Source organism: Budorcas taxicolor, chromosome 4, assembly GCF_023091745.1.
Source record: "Budorcas taxicolor isolate Tak-1 chromosome 4, Takin1.1, whole genome shotgun sequence".
NCBI lineage: Eukaryota > Metazoa > Chordata > Mammalia > Artiodactyla > Bovidae > Budorcas > Budorcas taxicolor.
This window is the reverse complement of record NC_068913.1, coordinates 39,684,452-39,711,311: the sequence shown is the minus strand read 5'-3', so window position 1 is coordinate 39,711,311 and position 26,860 is coordinate 39,684,452. Positions and strand designations below refer to the sequence as shown.

At 34.8% G+C, this 26,860-nt stretch overlaps 1 protein-coding gene across 1 annotated transcript in view; it reads right to left on the bottom strand.

Annotated features, from left to right (window-relative positions):
• The window catches only part of PCLO (piccolo presynaptic cytomatrix protein), a 367,053-nt gene that overhangs the window by 75,548 nt on the left and 264,645 nt on the right, over positions 1-26,860 (bottom strand). The window contains exons 11-13 of the mRNA XM_052638816.1: positions 4,067-4,175; positions 3,464-3,531; positions 2,202-2,416 (exon numbers count right to left, since the gene is read on the bottom strand). Coding sequence (XP_052494776.1) covers positions 2,202-2,416; positions 3,464-3,531; positions 4,067-4,175 — 392 coding nt within the window. The remainder of the gene's footprint in view (positions 1-2,201; positions 2,417-3,463; positions 3,532-4,066; positions 4,176-26,860) is intronic.

The following is a 26,860-nucleotide window of genomic DNA, read 5'->3' as shown; positions in this document are numbered from 1 at the left end:
CTGCAGATTGTAGAGTAAAAGCAAGGCATGGCAGAGAATGTCTTTCAGTTTACAATTATCTAGTCTTCTCCTCTATTTATTATCCCTATATCTTTTGTATACCATGACTTAAGTGTACAATTTTCTGTTTCTCATTTTTTTTTTTCCGGTGGTACATTCTCTTCAATGTTGGTTCCTTTTTCCCCTTTACCAAACTGGTTCATTAGCTAAATGCCAGCTTTCCTAACCCTACTGTCCTAGTGCCCTCTGTAGTTTTTTTTTTTTTTTTCCTCTGCAGTTTTTAATGACCACCAACATTATAGCTTTACTGAATGTGTTTATATATCATCCTTCATCTATACTTAGATTCAGTTCAGTTCAGCTCAGTTTAGTCGCTCGAAGAGTCGTGTCCGACTCTTTGTGACCCCCTGAATTGCAGCACACCAGGCCTCATTAGCACTTCTTAAACTTCAAGGGGTATCACACTCACTTGGAGAACTTATTCAAACTCAGGTTGCTTGGTCTTATCCCTGGAGCTCCTGATTCAGAAGGCATAAGGGTAGGATCAAAGAATTTGCATTTTTAATAAGTTCCTGCCTGATGCTGGTGCTACTGGGCTGAGCAGGCTTTGAGAACCACTGGTCTACATAGTATTCGGGGATGGATTTTATCCATCTTTGTATCTTGCATACAAATTATGACTCATGGTACTGAAGGTGGCATCTAAAAATGTCTTAGGAAAGTAGAATGAGTTAATAACCCTAAAAAATAGAGTACTTAGTAGCGAGGCTATTGTAAAGATCTGACAACATTAAGCTTCCTGTGATAATCTTTCAAGGAACATCCCTCTTCCCCACGTAGAGGCAGGGAAGCTGACATTCCAGGTAGCAGGGATGAATTTTAAACAGGATAGAGACCTAATCCTATCACTGTGTCACAGATCCATAGTTGGAAGGTAGATTAAGAGGAAGAGAGACTGGTGACTGGAGTGGCTAGTAGCAAGTGCAATACTACAGGTAAAAAAGAATAATGCCCTACTAAATGAAATCGGCAAGTTCAGAAAAGATGGAAAATTATTAGAGACTTATCAAAACACTAGAATTCACCGCACTAGGATTCAATGAGTCAAAAGAAAAGACGAGATGGTGCTTTTATATTTCGACTTAATTTTCTGGGAGGACGGCGATGTCAAATGCTGAAATAAAAAAAATATTTGGATGACAGACTTACAGAATTTATTGTGTTTGGTGTGAAAACTTTGTTAGCAGAGTTTGTCATGTATGGAGATACTGAGAAATCTGAAATGGTATCAGCCTGTAACTTTGGAGACGGGGCACATCCATGAGGTAATTCTTCAAAATTAATATATAGTTGCATGTGGTAAAACATAGTGTTAAAATTTATTTTGAAATTGAGTCTATCTTTGAACTTATTCCTCATGAAACTGTAAAAAACTTTATTTTCTGAAGTCCAGTCAACTTATCCAACCATAGCCTGCCCATCCTATATATATTTCACCACATAAAGAAAAACCTTTATGTTTAAACAAACAAACAAAAAACCCCTTTAAATGTATTTATCAATCATGAAGAGAGTTTCTCTATTAATAATCCAATCTATGGGGGGGGGGGGATTACAAATTGTCTATATTATCACCTGATCCTATTAAATTAAAATTAATTTATGTTTTCTTTTAATTCCCCAGTAACTGTAAAATAATACTGTTAGAAACATTTATTCTAACTGAAGAACTGCATGAAGAGAAAATTTATTAGTATGGAATTAGGGATACATTTCAAAGTAGCAATACTGTATTACTGGCTTTCTTTGTTTCTTGTTGTCCTAAATTTAAATTACAAAATATAACATAATTATATCTTGTGTTTCCAAAAAGATACAATGACTATATTTGATACACAAAGAGGTTCAGATTTATGTAACAACCACAAAGAAAAAGAACAGGAACCATCAGATACTTTTTTTTTCAAGTCCCTCATAATAACCGCCACAATATTTTAAGAGAGAAACACATCATTTTGATACATCTTGATCAGTTTTACACTGAGATATGGAAACCTTTTTTGTTTGTTTCAGCAGATCAATAGGAAAGGAGAAATCACATGAGAAACACCTTTTGGACATGATACTATATTTCCTATCTCCTAATTTGAATAAGGAGCTAGAAAATGAGCAATTTAGAGGGTGCATTGGGCATTTCTCACCTTGCTGCTGCTGTGTTTCTTTTTGCTCACTGAGGGTGACCCTGGCTGCCCAGGACTGGGAACGGAACTGGATCCTGCTGATGTAGGACCTGAATGAACGTGAGATCCCTTTTCAACAACAGACGACAGAACCAGTGGTGACTGCTGTAGTGAGACCTTCTGGAGCTCTGCTGCCAACTGCTTGGGATCAACCCCTGGGGATTTCGCTTTATCCACTGCAACAAAACCAAATGGCTTCACATATTCTCAGTTTCATAGGTACTTAACACCATGGAACTTATCTGAGTTCTAGATGACGAAGTCAAAATTTTATATAAAACAATTTAAATTAAAAAGAAACTACATGCAAGTGTATCTTTATGAATCTATTTCTAAGGAAGTCTAGAAGGTTCAGAGAAAAATTAAAGAGTACTGAATTACAGAGGAAATTTGAGGTTCCTATTATATCATTAGAAAAATGCTTGTAAATAAAACATACAGATAACTGAATGTATGATAAAATGCTCTATTTTATTCACTGGAATTTAATTTCTATGATCGGTTGTTTTTATTTCTTGAAATCTCATATATCTATTTTTCTAAGGGGAAATTTCAAAGAATATATTTACATTTACAGACATATGAAAATTTCTACAGGCTTTGGTCTGCTCTGTTTAGTGCCATAACCCAGACTCTTAGAGATACTGGCTATAGCATAGGAAGCGCTTGGTAAATATTTATTGAACATGGAACCACAATATATTTAATCTTATAAATGAGCTAAATTTATAGACTATATCTGCTATCTAAGAAAGAGTTAAATCTACTTTACTGTGTACTTATATATTCTATTGATTTTTATTTATTATAAAAGGCAATCAAATGTTTCAGTAGTGTTCAAAAACTCAGCTATGCTAAAAAGAATTTAGTATTATCCAAAAATTATATAGGACCCAAAATAGATGACTCCATAAATTACTTTCATATGATGAATTTAATTTTAAAGAATTCAAAATGTGAATTCACACAGCGAGAATTTCATGTGAATTTCTTTAATGGCTCTAACAGGTATACATGTGTTTCCCTAGAATACTAAAATGAACCTGCAATGCTTCTGACTTTCTTACTATCACATAAATATATAAACACTCCTATGTCTATACATTCATTTTCGCCTGTATCTGTGATTGTGTCTCTATCTTCACCTACAGCTCCATCTGCCTCTACAGCTGCTTCTCCATCTCCATCTTCACCACACTTGGAAGCAGACTGCTTCCACCTACCAGCTTTTGGTGGTTCGTGGAGTTCTAGGTGCTGGGGATTTTCAGAATCTGACAGCATATTGAGGTCCCTAAAAATCAAAACCAAAAAAAAAATTAAGAAAGCAATTGAGGATGTCTGAGACAAAAGGCCCCTTTCCCCAACTACGCTGAGTATTTTTTTCAGTAGGTAAATGAGAAGTGGTTAATGATATAAAGCAATTTCAAAGCATGCTCACCCTTCTAACCAAATATATATTTGCAATGCTGTTAAAAGTCAGCTGATAAAAATGATTATTTAAGGTGAAATCTTTATGGATTAAATATAAGTTCATTTTGAAATACTGTACAAATCCATGACATCTAAATGGGTTTAGGCTTTCATTTAAATGATGCATGGTTCAAGAAAATCATGAAAGGGGACATAATCAGAAACAAAATTAGCTGAATTCTTTCTGTGCTTTAGACTTTGATTCTGAACACAAGACATCTATAAACTTGCATTCACTTTATTTTCTAATTACAAGAAATCTTGCTGACTGGCAAAGGTTCCACCTTAACAATTTTAAATTAAAAGAGCCATGAATAGCCAAAAAAATGGAAACAAAAAGATGGGGAAAAACTCACAGTCTTACACATATTTCTGCTTCCCCATTTTGCTGACTAATGATACTCTGCACTTCTTCATATGTTTTAGAAGTTAAAGGAATTCCATTCCACTCCAATACTTGCATGCCTAAAAAGAAAAATTCAAGTATAAAATAAAAAAAAAAGGCGTGCTATGTCTCATCTGGGTCCACAGGGCACAGAAGACATTGCTTTGCATTTAAAAACCACTTCAGCAGCCATTCAACTGAGCACACCATTTCAGAGAACATCAGTTCAGAGTTCTCTGGAACATAAATACCAAAACCATATGTAGTTTGATTTCATCAACTTACCTGAACATATAAAATGTATCTAATATAACATGCAAAATGTTGCTCTTGAAAAACTATTAAATATTATCAAACCCATGCATTTTGTTCACACTGTTATGAAGAAAACATACTTGACTAAAATTAAACCAATTTTTTATGGGGAAGAAATAATTGTAAACACCAATATATTATTTTTTATGTGCAGCAAGCAACTGGAAAAGTGTAAACTCTCATTATATTATGGAAAAGGAGTAGTAGAAAAAATTGTTAGGATTTTGTTGTGAAGCTTCTTTTAAGAAATTGTTATAGCCTCAACTCTGCTCAGATAAAAAAAGAGTTCCATTAAGTGTCTGTTACTTCATTACATGTAAGACAGTCCTAAGTAGAAGAAACAGATGTAATATAGAGGGCAGCATCATGGGTGTGTGTATGCTCTATGCTCAGCAGGGCCCCATACTCGGTTTAATCCTTGCTGCTGCCGTCTTGAAATTCTTAACACTGTTTGAACAAAAAGCCCTATATTTTCATTATGTTCTGGGTCCTGTAAATTATGTTCCTGGACTGGTTACAGAGCATTTTGTGTTTCCTCTTTTTCTAGAAAGATAATTTTCACAGAAAAAAAGTAGCAACATTATTAGTATTTCAATATTTTACATTTAGGTTTTTTGGTCCCTTTTATATGAGCTGTCAAATAATTTAGGGTGCATATTTGGCACAAATCACAGGGTCATATTATGTAGCTATGTGAGCTAGATATAAATTCAGTGAAACTACCCAAGTTATAGTGCCAGATATTTGTGAACGCTACCAGCTTTACCTGAGGAAAAATACCTGCCATGGCTAGAACATCATTGAAAAAGAAATACTTGTTGAACAATTAGGTTTTCAATGAGCTTCATAGATGCCAATGTGAAATTCCCTATTGTTCACTATCGGCTTCCACGGGAAATTCTAAACATGGCATGTTTGAGTCTTAAAAGTTTTAATGATTTTGATATACATTGGTAAAAAGTAAGGGAAGTTCTTTTACCATTGAGAAATGGCAAAAGAAGTCCATAAAAATGCCTACAATAACACAAGCAAGAATGATGACTTTTCTATAACTTACTCCAAGGAAACTATCTTCAGATGGGCGTTAGGTTTATTTCAACAATCCCAGGCTGTTGTACACATAAAATGAGAAAAATTACATAAAAGAGTATGATAATACCTCTAAAGAAAAATTTAGCACTGAAAGAGGTAAAGCACACTGAAAAACACTTCTTTTAGTCACAAGAAAGAGTACATTTATAACTAGACGATTCTGAATTGAAACAAATTAATCGTGTCATAATCCAGAAATTGCATTGCCACTTTTCTGCAGGAACAAATTCTATTAAAGGAAATAGCTGCATAACCTTCTTGCTTCCTGTTTTGAATTTACCTGTTAGTCTTTCACATTTTAAAGGGGCAAATTTATACAATGTAATTATTCAGTGAAATGAAAAATGCTTCTAGTTGTAAAAAAGAAAATCTGTTTAGACTCATTAATAAAACTGATGAAAAAATACAGAGATAACTAGCATGTTACCTAGATACATACCCAAGATCATGAACTACATGATTTTCTCAATCTCAAGATAAACCAGTTGAACCTTCTTTCCCCCAATAGTTTCCCACTAGCACTGGTGCAGTACTGCAGTTCAAAAGATTTTGCCAATTCTTTCATTTTTGGTTTCATGGTGAGTATGAAATATATAGGGAATGTGACTACTTGAACATGGTTACTTAATAACAACTTCCTTTTCCTCTGTCTCTCCAAATTCCTACAAATCCTACAAGAATCACAGGAAAATAAATGAGTATACAAATCACTCCTTTTAGAGTCATAAGATGATTTTAGTAGTTGTAAGAATTAAGCATTATTAAGTATCTGTCTTCAAATGTATAATAGTTTTGAAAATTATTTTCTTTGGCTGTGCAACCTGGCATGTGGGATCCCAGTTCTCTGACCAGGGATTGAACGTGCATCCCCTACAATGGAAGTGTGAAGTCTTAACCAATGGTAATTGTAAGGTCCTAGAAACTATTTTAAAATGCATGCAAAAATTATTTGATCATAAAAAAAAATTATTTGATCATACTACACAGAAGTTCACTAAAATAGTATTTTATCACTTAATTGATTTGAACGTAGGCATATTCAACATTAAGGAAAATTTTTAATCTGATTTTGGTTTAGAAATAATTCATAGAAGATAGTGATCACATGAATGGTTTTATCCACTGTTTAGCATTGTGAGCAAACACATTTTCTTTAAATTATATCAACGTGGATGCAAACCAGTTATTCAAGTTTGAGATTGTACAGATGATACTTCAATTATATCCATGCTGCTGCTGCTGCTGCTGCTAAGCCGCTTCAGTCATGTCCGACTCTGTGCGACCCTATAGTCGGCAGCCCACCAGGCTCCCCCATCCCTGGGATTCTCCAGGCAAGAACACTGGAGTGGGTTGCCATTTCCTTCTCCAATGCATGAAAAGGAAAAGTGAAAGTGAGGTCACTCAATTGTGTCCGACTCCTAGTGACCCCATGGACTGCAGCCTACCAGGCTCCTCCATCCATGAGATTTTCCAGGCAACGGTACTGGAGTGGGTTGCCATTGCCTTCTCTGAATTATATCCATAGAAAGCGCCTATTCTAATATCTTCTAATAGGAATGCTAGGATAATCTGATTTTGGTTTGTATGAGTAATGAGAAAATTAACTTCTTAAAATATTACACTTTGGTAATTAAAACCCCCAAAATATAATAAGAAGAAATTTTTGAATTAAAAAAATCAGTCACCATAAAACACTCTATATTTATCACTATTTATATCAATATTTATCACTATTTCTATCAATATCTATCACTATTTCAAAAACATATTCTGGATTAAAATTATTACATTACCTATCAAAATTTTATAGATTAAAGTATACCAAAATATATATCACACAAAAGTTCATGATTTTTATTTATCTATTCCACAGATATTTAAGTGGCAGGCACTACACAATTTATCACCTTTGTATCTACTGTTTGTTTTATGCTGTTATAAAAATTAATAGAAATGATAATCTAGTAGAAAAAAACAGAAATATCTTGGCAATTAGCAAGATGAAGATGAATCACAGAGAAGGAAATTCAAAAGTATTTTAAGTATATAAAAAAAAATCTAGACTCATGAGAGATTAGAAAGTATAAAGGAAAGCAATAGTGATGTATTACTTAACTCTCACTATACAGAAAAATGTTTGAAAGCCAGAGAATACAGTGTGCTGACCAGAATATGGGATTAGGGGATCATGACATAGTACGTGGTTGTTTAGCTTTATCACCACTGTATGATGTGAGAATACTATGACTATTTCTGGATGAAGAATACAACTGCTTGTTTACAATTTACAAGCATGTAATTATTTCACTGGGAATGCAGATAAATGCAACCACTCTAGAGTACAATGTGGCAGTGGCAGAATGTTGTTAAATAAAGCACATGTACACCCCAGGACCCAAAAAACTTCTTGAGTTTCTATTTATGGGGAGGTGGTAGCATCAGGAAAAATGGACAATGAGAATGCACTAAATATTTACGATGGAAACACTTAACAGTCTAAAGAAAGAAATCACACCAGTTGTTAATACCAAAAGTTGGATCCTTCTTAAAAGCATCTGACAAGTAAAAACATATGAGAAACAGGATCTGATCTAAGGACAATCACATTTACATTCATTAAAATGATATCCCACACAAACTAGCATTATACATTATACAAACAAAAAACAGACATTACATAAATTATAATGGTTGTTCATGGAGGTAAGGATAGGTAAAAAAATGATATTAAACAAATGAATTAATAAATGAATAAACAAACAAACACCCCCCTACACACACACAAGGTAGGTGGGGACCTAATGAGAACCAGTGGGGTTGGGGTTGATGTGCTATGAGATAAGAATATGATATAGCTGAGTAAAACAAACAAACAAAACAGAAAAAAAACACCCCAAACTTAACTAATTTAAAATTTGTATATGTTATTCCCCTTTTCCACTGATATATTAACTATGACTCTAGATTAGCTTCCTAAATTTGGACATCTGTGCTCATGAATTCTCGATAAACTAGTGGCAGCAGAAGAAACTGAGCTGAACTGCTTATTTGTCTTGGCTTTCCAAATAGCGAAGAAACCATGCAAGTGAGTTTCAGGAGTCCAGTAAGTTATCCCCATCAGTTACACTAGTAACTTATGCATTTTCAAGTTAGGCCATGTTAATATAAGTGAAATGCATAGATAGATGTATTTTATTACTTTCAAAACTACATTTAACGTTTATAGCCTATTTATATATTAACACTGGCTAAAGTCCATTGGGCTGCAAATGAGTTGGACATGACTCACGACAAAACATATGTTAACATAAAGAATGAAAAAAAGGTGGACAAAAGGAAAAAAAAGAGGAAAGGGAAGAAAGAATGAAGGGAGGTAAAGGTAAAAAAAAAAATTGAACGTAGTTTCATGAATATACAGGTCAAAGGAGATGCCCTAATCTATGACAAGATGTTCAATACTGTACACCTGAACAGTTAAAAAATCAGCAAAGTATGGCTTTCATACAAAAGTTCTCAAATGAAATTAACTTCTACATTACAAAACTGTCACATTTTGAATGGGAAAAGTTATCTAAGAAATATCCAAGAGTACCATTTGAACAGACCCTGATGCTGGGAAAGATTGAGGGCAGGAGGAGAAGGGGATGACAGAGGATGAGATGGTTGGATGGCATCACCGACTCAATGGACATGGGTTTGGGTGGACTCCAGGAGTTGGTGATGGACAGGGAGGCTTGGCGTGCTGCGATTCATGGGGTCACAAAGAGTCGGACATGACTGAGCAACTGAACTGAACTGAACTGTTAAACTGAGTTTACCCACATTTTTTTTTCCTATTTCTGAGTCTACTGAAAGTATTGTGAATTCTACACTTGTAGGTGTAAAACAGATTTAGCTCCATTCATACAAAATTTTTAAAGAAAACAGATTACCACCTACTTTGCAGTATTACTGGTCAATTTATTATTGACCAGGGTCACTGAAAGAGGATTGCATGAATAAAATGTCTTGTAAAAACATGTCACAACTATTTCATAGACTCATTATAAAGCAAGCAAGATCCTGTTAGATATAGTAGTTTTAGTTTTTTTTACAATTGAGAAGTAAAACATGAAGTAACATGACTTTTCTAACACCACACATTTACTTAATGGTAATGGAGAGGGCAATGGCACCCCACTCCAGTACTCTTGCTGGAAAACCCCATGGACGGAGGAGCCTGGTAGGCTGCAGTCCATGGGGTTGCTAGGAGTTGGACACGACTGAGTGACTTCACTTTCACTTTTCACTTTCATGCATTGGAGAAGGAAATGGCAACCCACTCCAGTGTTCTTGCCTGGAGAATCCCAGGGACGGCGGAGCCTGGTGGGCTGCCATCTATGGGGTTGCACCAAGTCGGACATGACTGAAGTGACTTAGCAGCAGCAGCAGCAATGCAAATAGGAACTCTGTTTAACTATCTCTCAGGCCAATGCTAGTATCAGTAAATAAGAAAACTCATTCAAAGTATGCTAACTAAAACTATGTCCTAGCCCATCTGAATATAAACAATTTTCAAATATGTAAAACTGGGCACAAAGAACACATATATTATATATAATGTTATTTTTAATTACAATAAAGACAGATAATGCATCAACAGAAATTGTTTATGTATATGACAGTATTATTTGAAGGTATGGACATGCAAAAATTGAAGATTTTATTGAACAAACAAATTGTGGGATACATCATTTTATGGTGGGTAAACGATGACCATTAGGAGGGGAAAAAAAGCTGACTGGCTTTATCGTCCTTTTTCTCCACTCCACTCCCAGAAAAGGAACCAATATTACATTTCTACAGGCACAATTACAGGAAACTATGCTAAGTCCGGCTGAAAGGGAAAATAAAGTAGGAAGGTTTGGTCAATATCACTGATTATCAGGGAAATGGAAATCAAAACAACAATGAGATATCATCTTACATTGCTAGGATGGCTATTATAAAACAAAACAAAACAAAAAACCCCACAAAAGACGCTAAGTGTTGGTAAGGAAGGGAAGGAATTGGAACTAGTATATTCTGATGGCTACGTTGCAAAAAGGGGGATCCACGATGGCAAACAGTATGAAGTTTCCTAAAAGTTGAAAACAGCATTACCACATGATTTAGCAATCCTACTGCTGGGATTTAATCAAAAGAATTGAAATGATGATCTTAAAGAGATATCAGCATTCCCATATTCTCTGCAGTGCTATACACAATAGCTCAAATGTGGAAATAACCTAAATATCCATTAACAGATAAATCAATAAAGAAAAACACGGTTTATAAATACTAAAGAATACTATTCGGCCTTTATTGCTCCTGAATTCAGGAAATTTGTAATATGAGGCATGGATAAATCTTGACAATATCATGCTAAAGGAATTAAATCCAGTCACAGGAGGACAAATACTGCATGATTCCATCTGGATGATGTATATAAAACAGTCAAACTCATAGGAGCAGAGAATAGAATGGAAATGGGGAATTTCTAATTAACTTGTAGGAAAGCTCAGCTTTGCAAGACAAATAAGCTTTAGATATCTGAGATATAACATTGTGCCTTTAGATATCAATACTGTATTGTTATCTAAATGTTATGTTAAAAACCTCGACGAGGTTAGGCCTCCTGTTAAAAGTAGTAAGTGCAATTTTAAAAAGGGGAAAAAAAAGAATGTAGGATGAATAAAAAGAATGGGAGGTAAAGAGCTGTAGGGAGAAGATCTCCCCTAACAATGGTGGTTGGAGGTTGCAAAGGCAGTGGGGAGCAGCATTCTATTTGTTTATATTATCCAGGGAAGATGGCATTACTTCAAAGAGAAATTTCTATGTGATGCCTTAAATGCTGACCTTAGTTAGATTTGGTGGCTCAGATTAGACAGAATTACTCTCATGAGAATTTGGCCACCCAATGAAGTGGGCTGGCTAGATCACCACTCTCTCTGTGGTGCAGGTCAATGTACAGGGATCCAACCTTCATTGTTCTAGAATGTGTAAGACCCTCACTGGGAATTTCTCCAGCGCTTGTGGGGAGAGAAACATCAAATAATAATAAATGTGATTCAATTTTTCAACAGTAGATGAAAGAAAGATTGGAATTGATTACATTTGATTTACAGAAAATGTAATGTGCTTATACACCAGGATGGTGTTGCAAACTCATGCTTGTTAGACAGAATTAAGGTAATAAGGGAAATGTATTTAGCCATGATTTGTGGGTTCAACTTGAAGAAGCTTATCATTATAAGATGCTGTTTCTAATCACTGTGACTACTAACATAATCTATTATTCCAGCTCAGTATTTCCTGGAAGGTTTGGTATTGATGCCAAAGTTACTCTGTGGCTACAGTTTAAGGTGTTTAGAATTAGATCTGTTACTTCAAACAGACTTAAATAGAATGTGGTGGAATAAGGCAGGAAAGAGTTTATAGGTACTAAGTTTGATATATCCCTCCAACATAATATAACATATGGAGATATCCAATGATAGATACGTGATACTAACATCTCATTTAAATCAGGTTGCAGTTCATAAATTTAAAAACTTTTTTCCATTTAATTTTCCAATTTATTTTGTCAAAATACTCAGAGTAGATGTCTTCTATTTACTTTCTAATTAAATGGCTTGAACAGATTAATATCATCAAATACCATGACCAGCTAACAGTAACAGATTAATCCAAAATGCAAGCATGATTATACAGAGACACAGAGTTGGGTTAAATGGATATAGAAGCTAGGCTAAGTCACACAATTGCGCATGAGAGATGCTTGTCTTAACTGGTGCCTCCTCTGCTTTAAGTATCCCTAGTGAAACATCAAGGATTTTAACTTTAGTTCTTAATCTTTTTTGGTATTCATGCATTATTCCATTTATAAAGTTATTTAAATATATCCCACTACTCAGAGAATGGAGTTTAACACAAGATATCATCAATTTATATTTGGAAAAGTCTTTCCTAATAAATACAAGAAATATTTAAACCAGTGGCAAAAAAATCATTTCCACCAAGAATACATATATATATTAGATATAAATTCTATTTCATAACATTGATAGATAAAATATGCAGAACTTTGATTTCTAAGTTATAACTTTAAATCATGTGCAAAATCAGACAGAAAGAAAATTATATTTTGAAAATTAAAGTTAGAAAATGAAATCCCCTAACCAAAATTTAAGAGCAAAAGAGATTCCAATATACTTATAATGGAGTATAAAAAAATACTTTTTTTTTAAATAGAAGGAATTAAAAAAATCATAACCTAAGTACTCATCACTAGAAATATTATCACATGATCAATTTTGTGCATACAAATGTTGATTTCATATTTTGCTTATTTTGAGCCAAAGATACTATATAATTATTATGAATGAGATAATCAAAACCTAAAAAGTGAACTTTAAATTACATAAGTTCTTTCATCATTTAAAGAGTTAAAGGATAGAAATAAAACAGAGGAGTCATTTCAAACAATAATAACCATTTTATTACCCTGAGAGAAACTTTAAAAAAAGAAAATTATGTGTTACTTCATAAGAAATGCCAATATTTTATTATTTATATCATGAAGAAGAATTAGCAAATAATTCACTTTGGCTTGATGGATGTTAAATACATAACATTCAATGGTAGAATTCTATTCAAAAAGTTCTCAATCACTTTTAGTAAACAGAATGTAACTTTAATATATATAATTAGTATATAAAACATATTTCAATAATTGAATTTTCCACTAATGAACCAAACTTGTCTAAGAAGACAACACTTTAACAGCAGTATCTGCCAAATGATAGAGAACAAAGCTCAATTATTTCCCTCCAGCTCTTTAAAATTCACATAGAGATATTACTTCCCCTAAGTCAGAAGCAAACATGATAGTGGTAATATATTTTAGATAAATTTAATGGCAATATATTTTAGATAAATTAAACAAAACTTTTTTTGTTTAAAAGGAATAAAGAAGTCTTTTTGGATTAAAAAGAATAAAATTAGACCTATTTCACTGAAGTTAATCACACCAACACGGGATTTTTTTTTTTAAGTTATTTTGACCACTTATCCTCAATTAAACTTTACAGCTATTCAGTAAAATACGTAGGATGAATGTAACTACCCCTATTTTTACAGATCTTTAGAAATTACATTGAGTAGTAGTTCAAACGGAGAAGGCAATGGCACCCCACTCCAGCACTCTTGCCTGGAAAATTCCATGGACTGAGCGACTTCACTTTCACTTTTCACTTTAATGCATTGGAGAAGGAAATGGCAACCCACTCCAGTGTTCTTGGCTGCAGAATCCCAGGGATGGGAGAGCCTGGTGGGCTGCTGTCTATGGGGTCATACAGGGTCAGACACGACTGAAGCAACTTAGCAGCAGCAGCAGTAGTTCAAAAGGCAAGACTCCTGATTCTTCATCTAAGCCCAAGAATATTAGTACCATTTTTGTTTAAAACATACAGAATATCTACTTATAACATTTTGGCTATTTTTATAGCTAATAACCATAGATTTATGTGCATAATCAATATGAATAAATGTACTTATTTATGATAAAAGTACTGTATGTGTCAAAGACAGGACTAGAGAGATGCTGGGTCATATCATTAATCATGATTTCTAACATGATTTCTCCTACTTAGAAGTAGGGGCATCATGAACACATGCTCATAAAAGTAAACAAGATTACAGCTCCAGTCTTAAGCTGAGAAATGAGACAGGTGATGTATAAAAATAAATTTTAATGGATTGGCATAAGTTATGAAAGGCCTGGTAAATTACATTAAACTCAGGCTAATAGAAGACATGAGAAAAATTTGCCTTAATAAAGTTCTCATTTCAATAACTGTCTGCAGTTTGGATGTTAATGTCAGTCTCTTTCATGTTTTCTCTTGTACATATTTCTACTGCTACACTCAAACCACTTTATTTTACATTATGCATCGCGTAACTGTCTCCGCTGCTGTCCTGTGAATTTCTAAGTCTGTACATATGTTTACTGAATGAATGAAAGAAGGCAGAGACAGACTGGAAATGGGGAGACTGCTGAAGAAGATATGAATTCAAAATTGCAGCAGAAGATAAGATTATACATTTTTACATTTAACATAATCATCAGAAAATACTTTCATGAGGAAAACATGGAATTGCTGAGAATCAGTTATTTAAATCCATTTCTCACAATTCATTAATATAAACTATTTAAGTTCAATAAAAGACAGAGAGATTTTATTCATTTTTGTTCCTCTCCAACACCTAAGTAGATATTGACAGACACACAATTTTCATATATAAAAATGCATTACAGAATGAGTTTTCATCATAAACATTAAAAACTGTGCTTCGTGAGATACAATTCGAAAGTGATAGGACTAAAAAACATTTGAAATGCCACCTGTAGAACTACACAAATAAACATTTACAGTTGTATGATGTCTATTAAAGAATGTATACTTATTGTATTAATTAAAATAAGATTAAGACTTGAATGTTAAATGCTCTGTAGGTTTCTTACATTATGTAGGGATTTAAATTTTTTAAAAAACTTAAAAAAAAACCTTTGGCTTATATTACCTTTAGGCTTGTGAAATTTGAATACTATGTATGGGAGCAAATGAATAAATGTATTGAGGTCATTTTCACTGAGTTGAAACTTAATATACATGTTGTATTAGTATTTATGGATACATGATATAGCATCATTTATCCCCAAATCCTCTGTTCCCATCTTTGGTCTGAACAGCCACACTTCATGCCTGGATTATTTCTGTAGCTTCTTAACTGCTCTCTTTCCTAGTCTTTACTCCTTCAAACTATTATCCTTATAGCAGTCAGAATGACTTTATTTAAACGTCATTCAGCTTGTGTCGGCCCAGTGCCTTCTCATTTGACATTAATAGAAGCTAAGTCCTTACACTGACCTACAAGATTCTACCCCTGCTGCTTCGGTTGCTCTGTTACCACCATTACTTTCCTGCCCACGACTCCTGCTCTCTTCTCTCACATCCTCACCCTGTGCCAGCCACGCTGAGCTCAATGTGGTCTTACCGTTCCTGGCACATACCAGGTAAGCTCTTGCTCTGAGCCTTTGCCCTTTTCTTTCCTCTGCCCATAAGACCAAGAACTGTAAGCTGACTCCTTCCTCTCCTTGGGGGCTTTCCTCAGTTTTTGCCTTCTTAGTGAACGCTTCCCTGACCATTCCCTCTGAAACTGCAACCCCACCTGGTTATGCACCCTCCTGGTTATCTTTTTCTCCTCAGCACTTATTACCACTTATTATGTGATACTTATGAATAGGTTTGTTGCTTTCAGGCTCACCTACTAAAATGTATGGTCTATATTTTCTTCATTTACATCTCATAGGACCAAGAGAGGTTGCTCTGCAGAGCATATATTTAAAACACACACACATAATTATATATTAAATTTATACACACATATACATATATGCTAGAACTTAGAAAACTCAAGCACCATATCTGACAGTAATTGTTACTGTTACGGTTAAGTCGCTTCAGTCGTGTCCGACTCTGTGTGAACCCAGAGACGGCAGCCCACCAGGCTCCCCCTTCCCCGGGATTCTCCAGGCAAGAACACTGGAGTGGGTTGCCATTTCCTTCTCCAGTGCACGAAAGTGAAAAGTGAAAGTGAAGTTGCTCAGTCGTGTCTGACTCTTAGCGAACCCATGGACTACAGCCCACCAGGCTCCTCCACCCATGGGATTTTCCAGGCAAGAGTACTGGAGCGGGGTGCCATTGCCTTCTCCGATCTGACAGTAATGGGATCTAGTAAAAACTAGGGAGTAAAAGCAAGTCGCTCAGTCGTGTCCGACTCTTTGCGACCCCATGGACTGTAGCCTACCAAGCTCTGAGGAACCTCTCAGTCCATGGAATTTTCCAGGCAAGAGTACTGGAGTGGGTTGCCATTTCCTTCTCCAGGGGATCTTCCCAACCCAGGGATTAATATATTTACATGCTGCTGCTGCTACTAAGTCACTTCAGTCGTGTCCAACTCTGTGCAATCCCATAGATGGCAGCCCACCAGGCTCCACTGTCCCTGGGATTCTCCAGGCAAGAACACTGGAGTGGAATGACATTTCCTTCTCCAATGCAAGAAAGTTAAAAGTGAAAGTGAAGTCGTTCAGTTGTGTCCGACTCTTCGTGACCAGCCTACCAGGCTCCTTTGTCCATGGGATTTTCCAGGCAAGGGTACTGGAGTGAATTGTCACTACCTTCTCCGATATTTACATGAGACATGACTTATTCACTTCAGGCATTAAATTTTTAAAAAATTATTCAGACTGGATACCTAAAATGATTTTCCATTATAGCAGATACCTCTAGCAGCTCAATGCTCCCTCTTATCGGAAGCCTGAACTTTGTATGATTAACTGTCATCTATGAAAAGATTTTTGTCTACCTTCAACAAAACAGCTTCTTCAGCTAGTCTAGTTATTTAGAGTTAGGTCGTGAAGCCTCCTAGTTGAAATATCAACCCATACAGATGAGATAAAAGGAGATTCAAAAAACATAAGCAACTTGCCTAGCAACATGAAGATGGTATTAATTCAGTCTTCTGACTTCCAGTCTGTGCTTTGTCTATTAGGAGTATTCTAAATCCTTTCAGTTCAGAGCTCAGACCTGAATATGGTGAATTATCTATGCACATACAGAGAGAGGGGATCGAGTTCAAGTTCAATAGCACAGGCTCCTCTTACCATCAAAGATTTTCAAAATAAGTACCACTACTTCTGCGAAACACTGTGATAAACACTATATTAAATGTTTCTGATATATTATTTTTTGCTGATAACAATATGGCAGACACTATTATTATGCCAGTTTCCCAACTGAGAATACCAAGGTATTAAAAGTTAAACAAATTTTCCAGGCAGTAAGTGCTAGAGCTCAATCTAAATCCTGATGTCTTTGGCTCTAAAAACATTCTCTTTATGTAATGAAGATGCTAAAGCATTGGCTGTCTGAAGGTGTGGTATAGGTATTAAGCAGAGTTCAGCATCCTTACTTCCAAAATAACCACTCCAAGTTCAAACATACAGAAAATGTAACCAATTATGATATACTGATTAGACAAATCCAGAAATTTAAGAACAGAGACAATTATTCATGGTTAAACAGTGTCACTTGAACATACATATGTATTTCAAGGCATACCACTCTTACTGATAAATCAACCAAATTAGGATATAGAGTATTGTACATACCAAAAAATATGAAAAGGGGCAGTTATTTCATTTTCTTGTCCATATCAGAAGTATTGACTCAAACACAATTCCTTCTGATTAATTTCCAAATAAATGGATAAAGAAGAGAAATGCCTTTCTTTATCTAGTCAATAGAGCTAATCATTATTATGTAAGTATGATATCACTGCATCTGAAAAATACTATATTATAACCTACCCATCCAGGTATCCACAATTTATGTTTGTTCTTCCCAGAAGATAGTTTCCTAATTTTAAAATTTTTTGAGAAAAACCTCTGAATCAACAAGAAATGTGATCTTGTGCCGTGTGTACCTGACACACTATCTTGAAGGAATTCTGAGAAGTCTCATGCTAATGACCAATCCGTACCTGGTAATCCCCCTGGAACAAGTACAAGGAAGCTCACTCATCTGTGTGGTGTGTCTCTTGTTCTCCAACCTTGATCACTGCCATGCCATCTGTAACATACGCCAAAAAAGCATAAGCAGAAATAGAGACTTTCTTGCCTTGGAGCATTCTCCTTTTAGTCACACAGGAGTGCGTCCTCTACTGAAATTAGTTCTCCTACCATAGACTTCTTCAGTACAGGGAATTCCAGAGGCCAACTTCTAAAATCAAAACCACATGCCAAAAACAGCTAACATCATCTCCATTCCAATTACTAATTCTCAAACATACACCCAACAACATTTTTTTTTTTTTTTTGCCAGAAACCACGCTGATTCACCTTTAAAAGGAGCTAGCCAGATGAATCAAATCCCCTTCACTGAGACAACTAGAAACTGGGAATTTGGAAATATCCATGAATTAGAATTTATGCCACAGGTACATTTCCTCACAGAATAGCATATGAACAAACTGAGATAAACTCATTTCTTTACAGGCCTAGTGGCCTGCAGAAGCTAATTTTCCATATATCTCTGGTTAAATCCATAAGCAAACATTGAATATTATTGGTTTTAAATTTTTGCTCTCCTAGTCTGTATCTCTACGGATTCATTAAGAAGTTTCTTGAAGCTACATTTAGAACTTAACTATCTTCCTACTTAACATATATTCCTATCTTAACTTCAAACAGCATTCTCCAAATGAATATGATTTTATTATCAATAATAAAGATACAATTTAGCTTCAAAATACTTCAATTAATTTTTAGTTGGACAATCTATCAATATAAACAAATAACTGCTTTTGGTTCAATGGCTAAAAGATGTTCAGTTCTCATAGATTTACTGTTCTCTTATGAAAACTGTTGAAATATGAAAAGTATTACACAGGTAATGTATTTCACAATTATGATGTTATAATACACGATACTATGGGAAAAATCATCTGGAGAATAAGATCAGAAGTCCAGTGATTAAATAAAACTCAGAACCAACAACATGCATATAAAGGATTAGGTCTATCCCATTATACTTCCTAAACAAATTTTTATTTGTATTTTTTACTCTTTTTCTGGAGACACAATATTGTAATAGGTTAATATAATATGATACAACTTTTCAATAAGTTTAACAATTGCTATATAGTAATTCCTTTAAATGTCCTAACTTAATTTATTGTAGATTCAAAACACATGATTAAATCTCTAAGAAGAGCAAAGGTCCCGCATTGAGAACCCATGGAAAATTCAAATACATAACAAGCCAGTTCTCGAATGTATATGCAAGATTAAAGTTCAAGAACTGTCCCAAGTCGATTCTGAATAGCAATATGGTAGATTACCTACCATATGTCAGGACTTAAAATAAAGGCATCATAATTAAAACAGTGTGACACTGATGTAGGGATAGACAAAGAAACTAATATCTCATAGAACAAAGATCTTATAAAAGACCCACACATGTAGAAAAAAATCAATATATGACAGATGGGGTATTGTAGATCACTGGAACAATGAATGCTACACTATTTAATAAATTGTGCACAGGCAACTGATTATCCATACTGATGGGGGAGAAAACTAAAATTTCACAGACCACAGGTAGATTAAAAACAATTGAACTCTACATCTATAAGGGCATTATATAAAAAGTGAGATTTTAAAAGTTTTAGAAAAAAATACAGGCTAATATTTGAGGACTTCAGAGCAAGGAGAATTTCCCAAATAATATAGAATGTTTATACTACTAAAGAAAAACAAAATGATAAGCCGACTATGTTTCAGTTTCAACTTAAAAAGAAGACAGACACTAAAGAAACAAAAGAAACAAGCCACATACTCAGCTACCTATTTGACAAATGCTTATAACCAGAATATATAAAGATTCTCTGAAATTCAATTAAAAATACACAAACAATTCAATAAAGAATAAGCCAAAGAAACAAGCAAATCACAGATGAGGAAAACCCAAAAGCTAATAAGATTAATAAAATACTATCACATTCAATATTACTGAAGGCAAGCAAATGAAGAACACAATGGGCTATCTTTTATATTATATTTGAAAAAGAAAATTCAGAGTAAGAGGAACAAGAATATAAAGGAATAAGAACCCTAATTTACTAAAGATGAATGTAAAAATGGTATGACACTTTGGAAAACAATTTGGAAAAATCAACTACAGTTGAAGAAATCACGTAATATTCTCTTACATTATTTATCAATATGAGCTATTATCACCCAGAAAATGAACCTGTAGAAGACACTTCTGCATAGGTACAAAAGGAAAAGGAAAGCATTTCAGGAAATTAATTATAGCATTTTTTGAAATATATACAAAAAATCAAAACCTCATATGTAATATAAATAACCAGAGAATATTTAAACATTGTTGAGCCATATAGTAATCAAGAATTCTGCCCTGTACTACAAATGAAGTTATCTACAAAACAGAAATAGAGTTACTGATGTAGATAATAAACTTATGGCTATCAGAGGGTGGGGGGGGGGGGTGAATAAACTGGAAGATTGGGACTGACACATACATACTGCTATATATATATAATATGTAACTAATAAGGACCTACTGTGTAGCACAGGGAACTCTACTCAGTACTCTGTAATGGCCTCTATATGAAAAGAATCTAAAAAAGAGTAGATAATGTAAAAGAGATGCACTTTGTTGTATACCTGAAATGAACACAACATTGTAAGTTAACTACACCCAATAAAATTTTTTTTAAATAATAAAACTGAATTTTTCTTTCCTTAAAAAAATTCTGCCCTGCAGTTAAAATAAACAACTACAGCTACACACACCACTTTATATAAATCTCATAAATGCTGGGACTAAAAAATGTGGCAAAAATTCATGTACAGTAAGCTATCATTTCTATAAAAATTTCATAAACAAGCAAAATGAATCTTTATACACTTTATGAATGTATACATAAAAATAAATTAAAGCAAGTGAAGGGTATTCTCATACTGTCTGGTGATATATTTTGGGTTAGTAAGAGGTTTGGAAGAGGAGAGATGACTGCAGGAGGCTTTCATTGATTTATAGATACTCATTGCTTCTAAAAATATGAAGCAAATAGGCAAAACATTGAGACTTAAAACAGTCTGATGAATACATGGGTGTTTACCATACTACTCTCTAGAGCTTTTTTTGTGTGCTCAAACATTTGCAACACAAATTGCAGGCTGGTACCCAGTTAAGTGTTATACTGCATACATCAAACCAGAATGTGAAGAAGCTCCCCTACCCCATTCCCATGAGGGAAGGCAGACAGAAGCTATGGGATGTTGAGCTGTGCACCCCACTACATGAGGAATCTTAAAAGGCAAATCTATTAAAGCAATTTTCCTGATTGTGGAGGAGGCTCAGACTAAGGAAAATCACATCCATTTTCAATGAATTAGTAAACATCAAACTCTGACTTTCTGTTTTCACCATGTAAGAGAGAAATGCAACCACTGAGTTGCTTCAGTACAATTTTCCAGGATTGAAAGCTCACCATTTAAGTGCAAATAAATCAGAAACAGATGTGTCAGGCAGCAAACACTTCCACGTAGGACTTGTTATTTTGAGTTAAGATTTTAACTGCGAATTTAAAACTCATCTGTTTTGTGCCCTTCACCCTCTCTCCCTCAGAGGGCCAACATGATAATCGGGAGATTCTGGACTGGAGAAAAGCCCACCAGAAGGAAAGGGTACTGTATTTTCCAGATTGGAAGAGGTTTTTCTCTATCAGGAACCATCCAATTACCCACTCCCACTCCAGAGCAAAGAAATTTAAATTCAGAGCAAAGAAAAACTAAGAGAAAAAAAAAAAAAGAGAGAGCAAACATATATATATTTATGAGCACCTAAGTCCACGGTTATAAGAACATGTGCCCAAAGGAAACTATTTTGAACTTCCTTTCTTAAATAAAAGATAATCAAAAGTTGTGTTAACAAATATAGATGCTATTTGATTCTTTACCAGTAGTAAGAGTTTAAGTACACATACTGGGTTGGTCAAAATGTTCATTTTCTGTAACATCTTATGGAAAAACCTGGATGAACATTTTGGCCCACTCAATATCTTTTTTTTTTTTTTGCTTCGCATAAATTTTGTAATTAAAAAGAAATTCTTCATTACTCATTTCTACATATATTGCTTGAAATATTTTATGAGGCACCTGTGTTGAGCACTGGTTATGAAGAAAAAAGAACTCCATGTCAAAGGACAAAAGAGATAAGAGGCACAAATGGTATTGAACACAAAGAACTGAACTTGGTCTTTATCAGATAAAAAATGGACATAGTTTGTGCCTGTTCATAAAATACTGACAATTGTGTTATAGACTCCTCAAATTTGGAGATGGTTGGAACTGTGATCTGTGAAGAAGACATAAAGTTGTTTTTATTGTTCAGTTGCTAATTCATGTCCGACTCTTTGTGACCCTATGACCAGCAGCACATCAGGTTTCCCTGTCTTTCATCGTCTCCTGGAGTTTGCTCCAGCTCACGTCCATTGAGTTGGTGATGTCATCCAACTATCTCATCCTCTGTTGCCCCTTCTCCTTTTGCCCTCAGTCTTTCCCTGCATCAGGTTCTTTTCCAATCAGTTGGCATTTCGCATCAGAAGGCCAAATTATTAGGGCTTCAGCTTCAGTATCACTCCACCCAATGAATATTCACGGTTGATTTCCTTTACGATTGACTGGTCTGATTTCCTTGCTGTCCAAGGGACTATCAATAGTGTTCTCCAGCACCACAGTTAGAAAGCATTAATTCTTCAGTGCTCCACCTTCTTTACATCCAACTCTCACATCCGTACATGACCACTGGAAAAACCATAGCTTTGACTATCTGGACCTTTATCAGCAAAGTGATGTCTCTACTTTTTTAATACGCTATGTTTGTCATAGCGTTTTGTCCAAGGAGCAAGCGTCTTTTAATTTAGTGGCTGTAGTCACAATCTGTAGTGATTCTGGAGCCCAAGAAAATTAAATCTGTCACTGTTTCCACTGTTTTCCCATCTATTTGCCATGATGTTATATGAATCATGATTTTAGTTTTTTAAACACTGAGTTTTAAGCCAGCTTTTTCAGTCTCCTCTTTCACCCTCATCAAGAGGCTCTTTAGTTCCTCTTTGCTTTCTGTCATTAGAGTAGTATCATCTGATTATCTGAGGTTGATGGTATTTCTCCCAAGCTTGATTCCAGCTTGTGAGTCTTGCATTCTGCACAGAAGTCAAACAAGTAGTGTGACAATATGCAGCCTTGATGTACTCTTTTCCCAATCTGGAACATGATGTATTCTGCACAGAAGTCAAACAAGCAGTGTGACAATATACAGCCTTGATGTACTCCTTTCCCAGTCTGGAACCAGTCCATTGTTACATGTCTGGTTCTAACTGTTGCTTGACCTGCATACAGGTTTCTTAAGAGGCAGGTAAGGTGGTCTGGTATTCCCATCTCTTTTATAATTTTCCACAGTTGTTGTTATCTACACAGTCAAAGGCTTTAGCATAGTTAATATAGCAGAAGTAGACATTTTTTGGAATTTTCTTGTTTCTCCTATGATCCAGCAGATAATCCAAGTTGATCTCTGGTTCCTCTGCCTTTTCTAAATCCAGCTTGTACATCTGAAAGTTCTTAGTTCATGTACTATTGAAGCAAAGCCTAGCTTGAAAGAGTTTGAGCATTACTTTGCTAGCATATGGAATAAGCCCAATTGCATGGTAGTTTGAACATTCTTTGGCATTGCCTTTCCTTGGGATTGGAATGAAAACTGAACTTTTAAAGTCCTGTGGCTATTGCTGAGTTTTCCAAATTTACTGGCATATTGAGTGTAGCACATTAACAGCATCATTTTTCAGGATATTAAGTAGCTCAACTGGAATTCCATCACCTCTGCTAGCTTTATTCGTAGTGATGCTTCCTAAGGCCCACCTGACTTCACACTCCAGATGTCTGGCTCTAGGTGAGTGACCACACCATCACAGTTATCTGGGTCATTAAGAACTTTTTGGTATAGTTCTGTGCATTATTGCTACCTCTCTTAATCTCTTCTGTTTCTGCTAGGTCCTTGCCATGTCTGTCCTTTATTGTGCTCATCTTTGCATGAAATGTTCCCTTGGTATCTCCAATTTTCTTGAAGAGATCTCTAGGCTTTCCCATTCTATCGTTTCCCTCTACTTTTTTGCATTGTTCACTTAAAAAGGCTTTCTTATTTTTTCTTGCTATTCTCTAAGAGTTATTTTTAAAGAAAATGTTACTTTTAAATCATGGCATGAGTTCAAAACTTCCTAAAACTGCAATGATATGTAGGTTTCAATAGGTAAAATAGCCTGCAGAAAAGAAAGTTTATTACTGAAGAAGCCTCTAATTCTTTGAGGCTGTTAATCATAGTGTTGATTATATGGAACTTTGTGTTGTTATTTAATATACAAAAGGTTTATAATCACTTGCCTAAGGACAGAGATATAAAATGGAAGTGGCAAGTTATAAACATACTTTCAAAGCCCATATATTTAATATACTTTTAAGTGCTCAAATTAATTAAAAAAAGAAACAATATCATGAACCTATATGCAGGGAAAGAATGGAGATGCAGATGAAGAGAACGAACTTGTGGACACAGCAGGTAGCCTTTCCCTTCTCCAGGGGATCTTCCCAACCCAGGGATTGAACCCAGGTCTGCAGCATTGCAGGTGGATTCTTTACCAGCTGAGCCACAAGGGACGCCCAGGGAAAGGAGAGGGTAGAGATGCAGAGAAAGTGGCATTGACATATATACTCTGTTGTATGTAAAACAGATAACTAGTGGGAAGCTGCTATATAACATGTGGAGCCCAGCCTAGTGTCTTGTGATAGCCTGGAGGGGTGGGGAAGGAGGGGGAGAGGGGTAGGAAGGACCAGGGAGGGCAGCTCAATAGGGAGGGGATAAATGTGTGTGTGTGTGTGTGTGTGTGTGTGCCTGGGTGTGCCTGAATTATGACTCATTCTCATAGTTTTACTGCAGAAACCAGCACATTGTAAAGCATTTATCCTCCAATTAAAAAAAAAAAAAGGCCAAAATTAGAAAACTACACACTATCTAAAACCCAATACTGGTGAGCATTTCACGGCTCCAACATTGTTGATCTAAAACTGTTAACATTTTACTCTTAAAGCAAATAGCAAATCTGGCACTCTAGAAACTTAATTAGATTTGCAATTTAATCTGCCAGATCTTTTGTCTTCATTTTCTCAACAGAACAAAGACTGAACTTATGTGCGAAAAAACAGGATAATAGGCAGAAAAAGATCATTCTTTGTCTAGCAGTTGTTAAGAATGTTTACTAAATGTTTCTGGGAGATAAATTTTAAGATTTTGAATGATTAGGATCCTTCAAGTATCTGACTGCCTGAGTTCTTTCAGAAAACTATTGTAGACTAAAATATTGGTTCAGGAAATTTAAATTAAAGGAATATTTTCTATTGCACTTTTTTTTTTTTTACATTTTAAGGCACACGAGGTAATATTAGGAGTGTTTTAAAATTAATTTCTTGAATATAGCCTAGGTATTTTGCAATAAAATTATTGCTAATTCTCAGGATTCTATAAAGTTCTCTTACATTATTTAACATGATAGACAACCTTGTTCAGAAAGATTTTTTAAAAGAGGTTGAATCAAAATCTTTTTTTCAAAGAAATAAACAGAGTAGTGATTCAGAAAATATACTAGGGTTACTTTTTTCTCTTCCGTTTAATAATTTAGTTACATAAGTGGGTACTTTCAGAATATGAACATTAAGAGATCTACATCATCCATCAGTATGTTTTAAATGTATAAGTTCAGAGAATAAAGTAGAGGAGATTTGAAAAATCAACACAGAGTCCATGCCACTGAGTGTCATTAACATGTCAAACCATGAAAAGTCTGAAAAACTTATGATAGGAAAAATGACCAAATTTAGAAACAGTAGACAGTTAAACTGTGAACAGTAGCTTTGTATTTTAGAGTGGTAAAAAGTATAGTCTAAAAATTCTATAGTCAACCAATTGTCATTCACATTTTAAATCAACTGGAAGACAATTTTGAATTATAAAGACTGTCTATATACTTCTGTATACAGAATGTAAAAGAAAGACATATCAGGAAGAGATCAAATCAATTCCTATGTCCACCTGGAATTCATCATAAAAATGGAGAAACTAAATTACATAAACACAAAAAACATTCCATCCCTCTATTTATGCACACATACTCACACACACATATACACATACAATATTCCTTAGGAAAGAATTAACTTCAAACTGTGGCAAATTAACCAAATTCAATATTTTCAATAAATAAATTTTTAAAAATTAACATTCTTGAACACAACTTTTAAAATAAAAAAAATCCAAAACTCCAGTGATAGAGAATTGGTATTATTATAATATTTCACATCAGGCATGAAAATCAGAGTACTGTTTCAATGAATCTACTGCTCTGAAATTTTTTGATCATCTATTCCAGCTTGAGGCTCAGTTCCCTAAGGATATCACATATGAATGAAACAATAATTGCAGACAAAACAAATTATAGGGGCATCCCAGGTGGTGCTGGTAATAAAGAATTTGCCTGCCAATGCAGAAGGTGCAAGAGATGCAGGTTGAATCCCTGGATTGGAAAAATTCCCTGGAGAGGGAAATGCCAACCCACTCTAGCTGGTGGGCTGCAGTCCATGGGG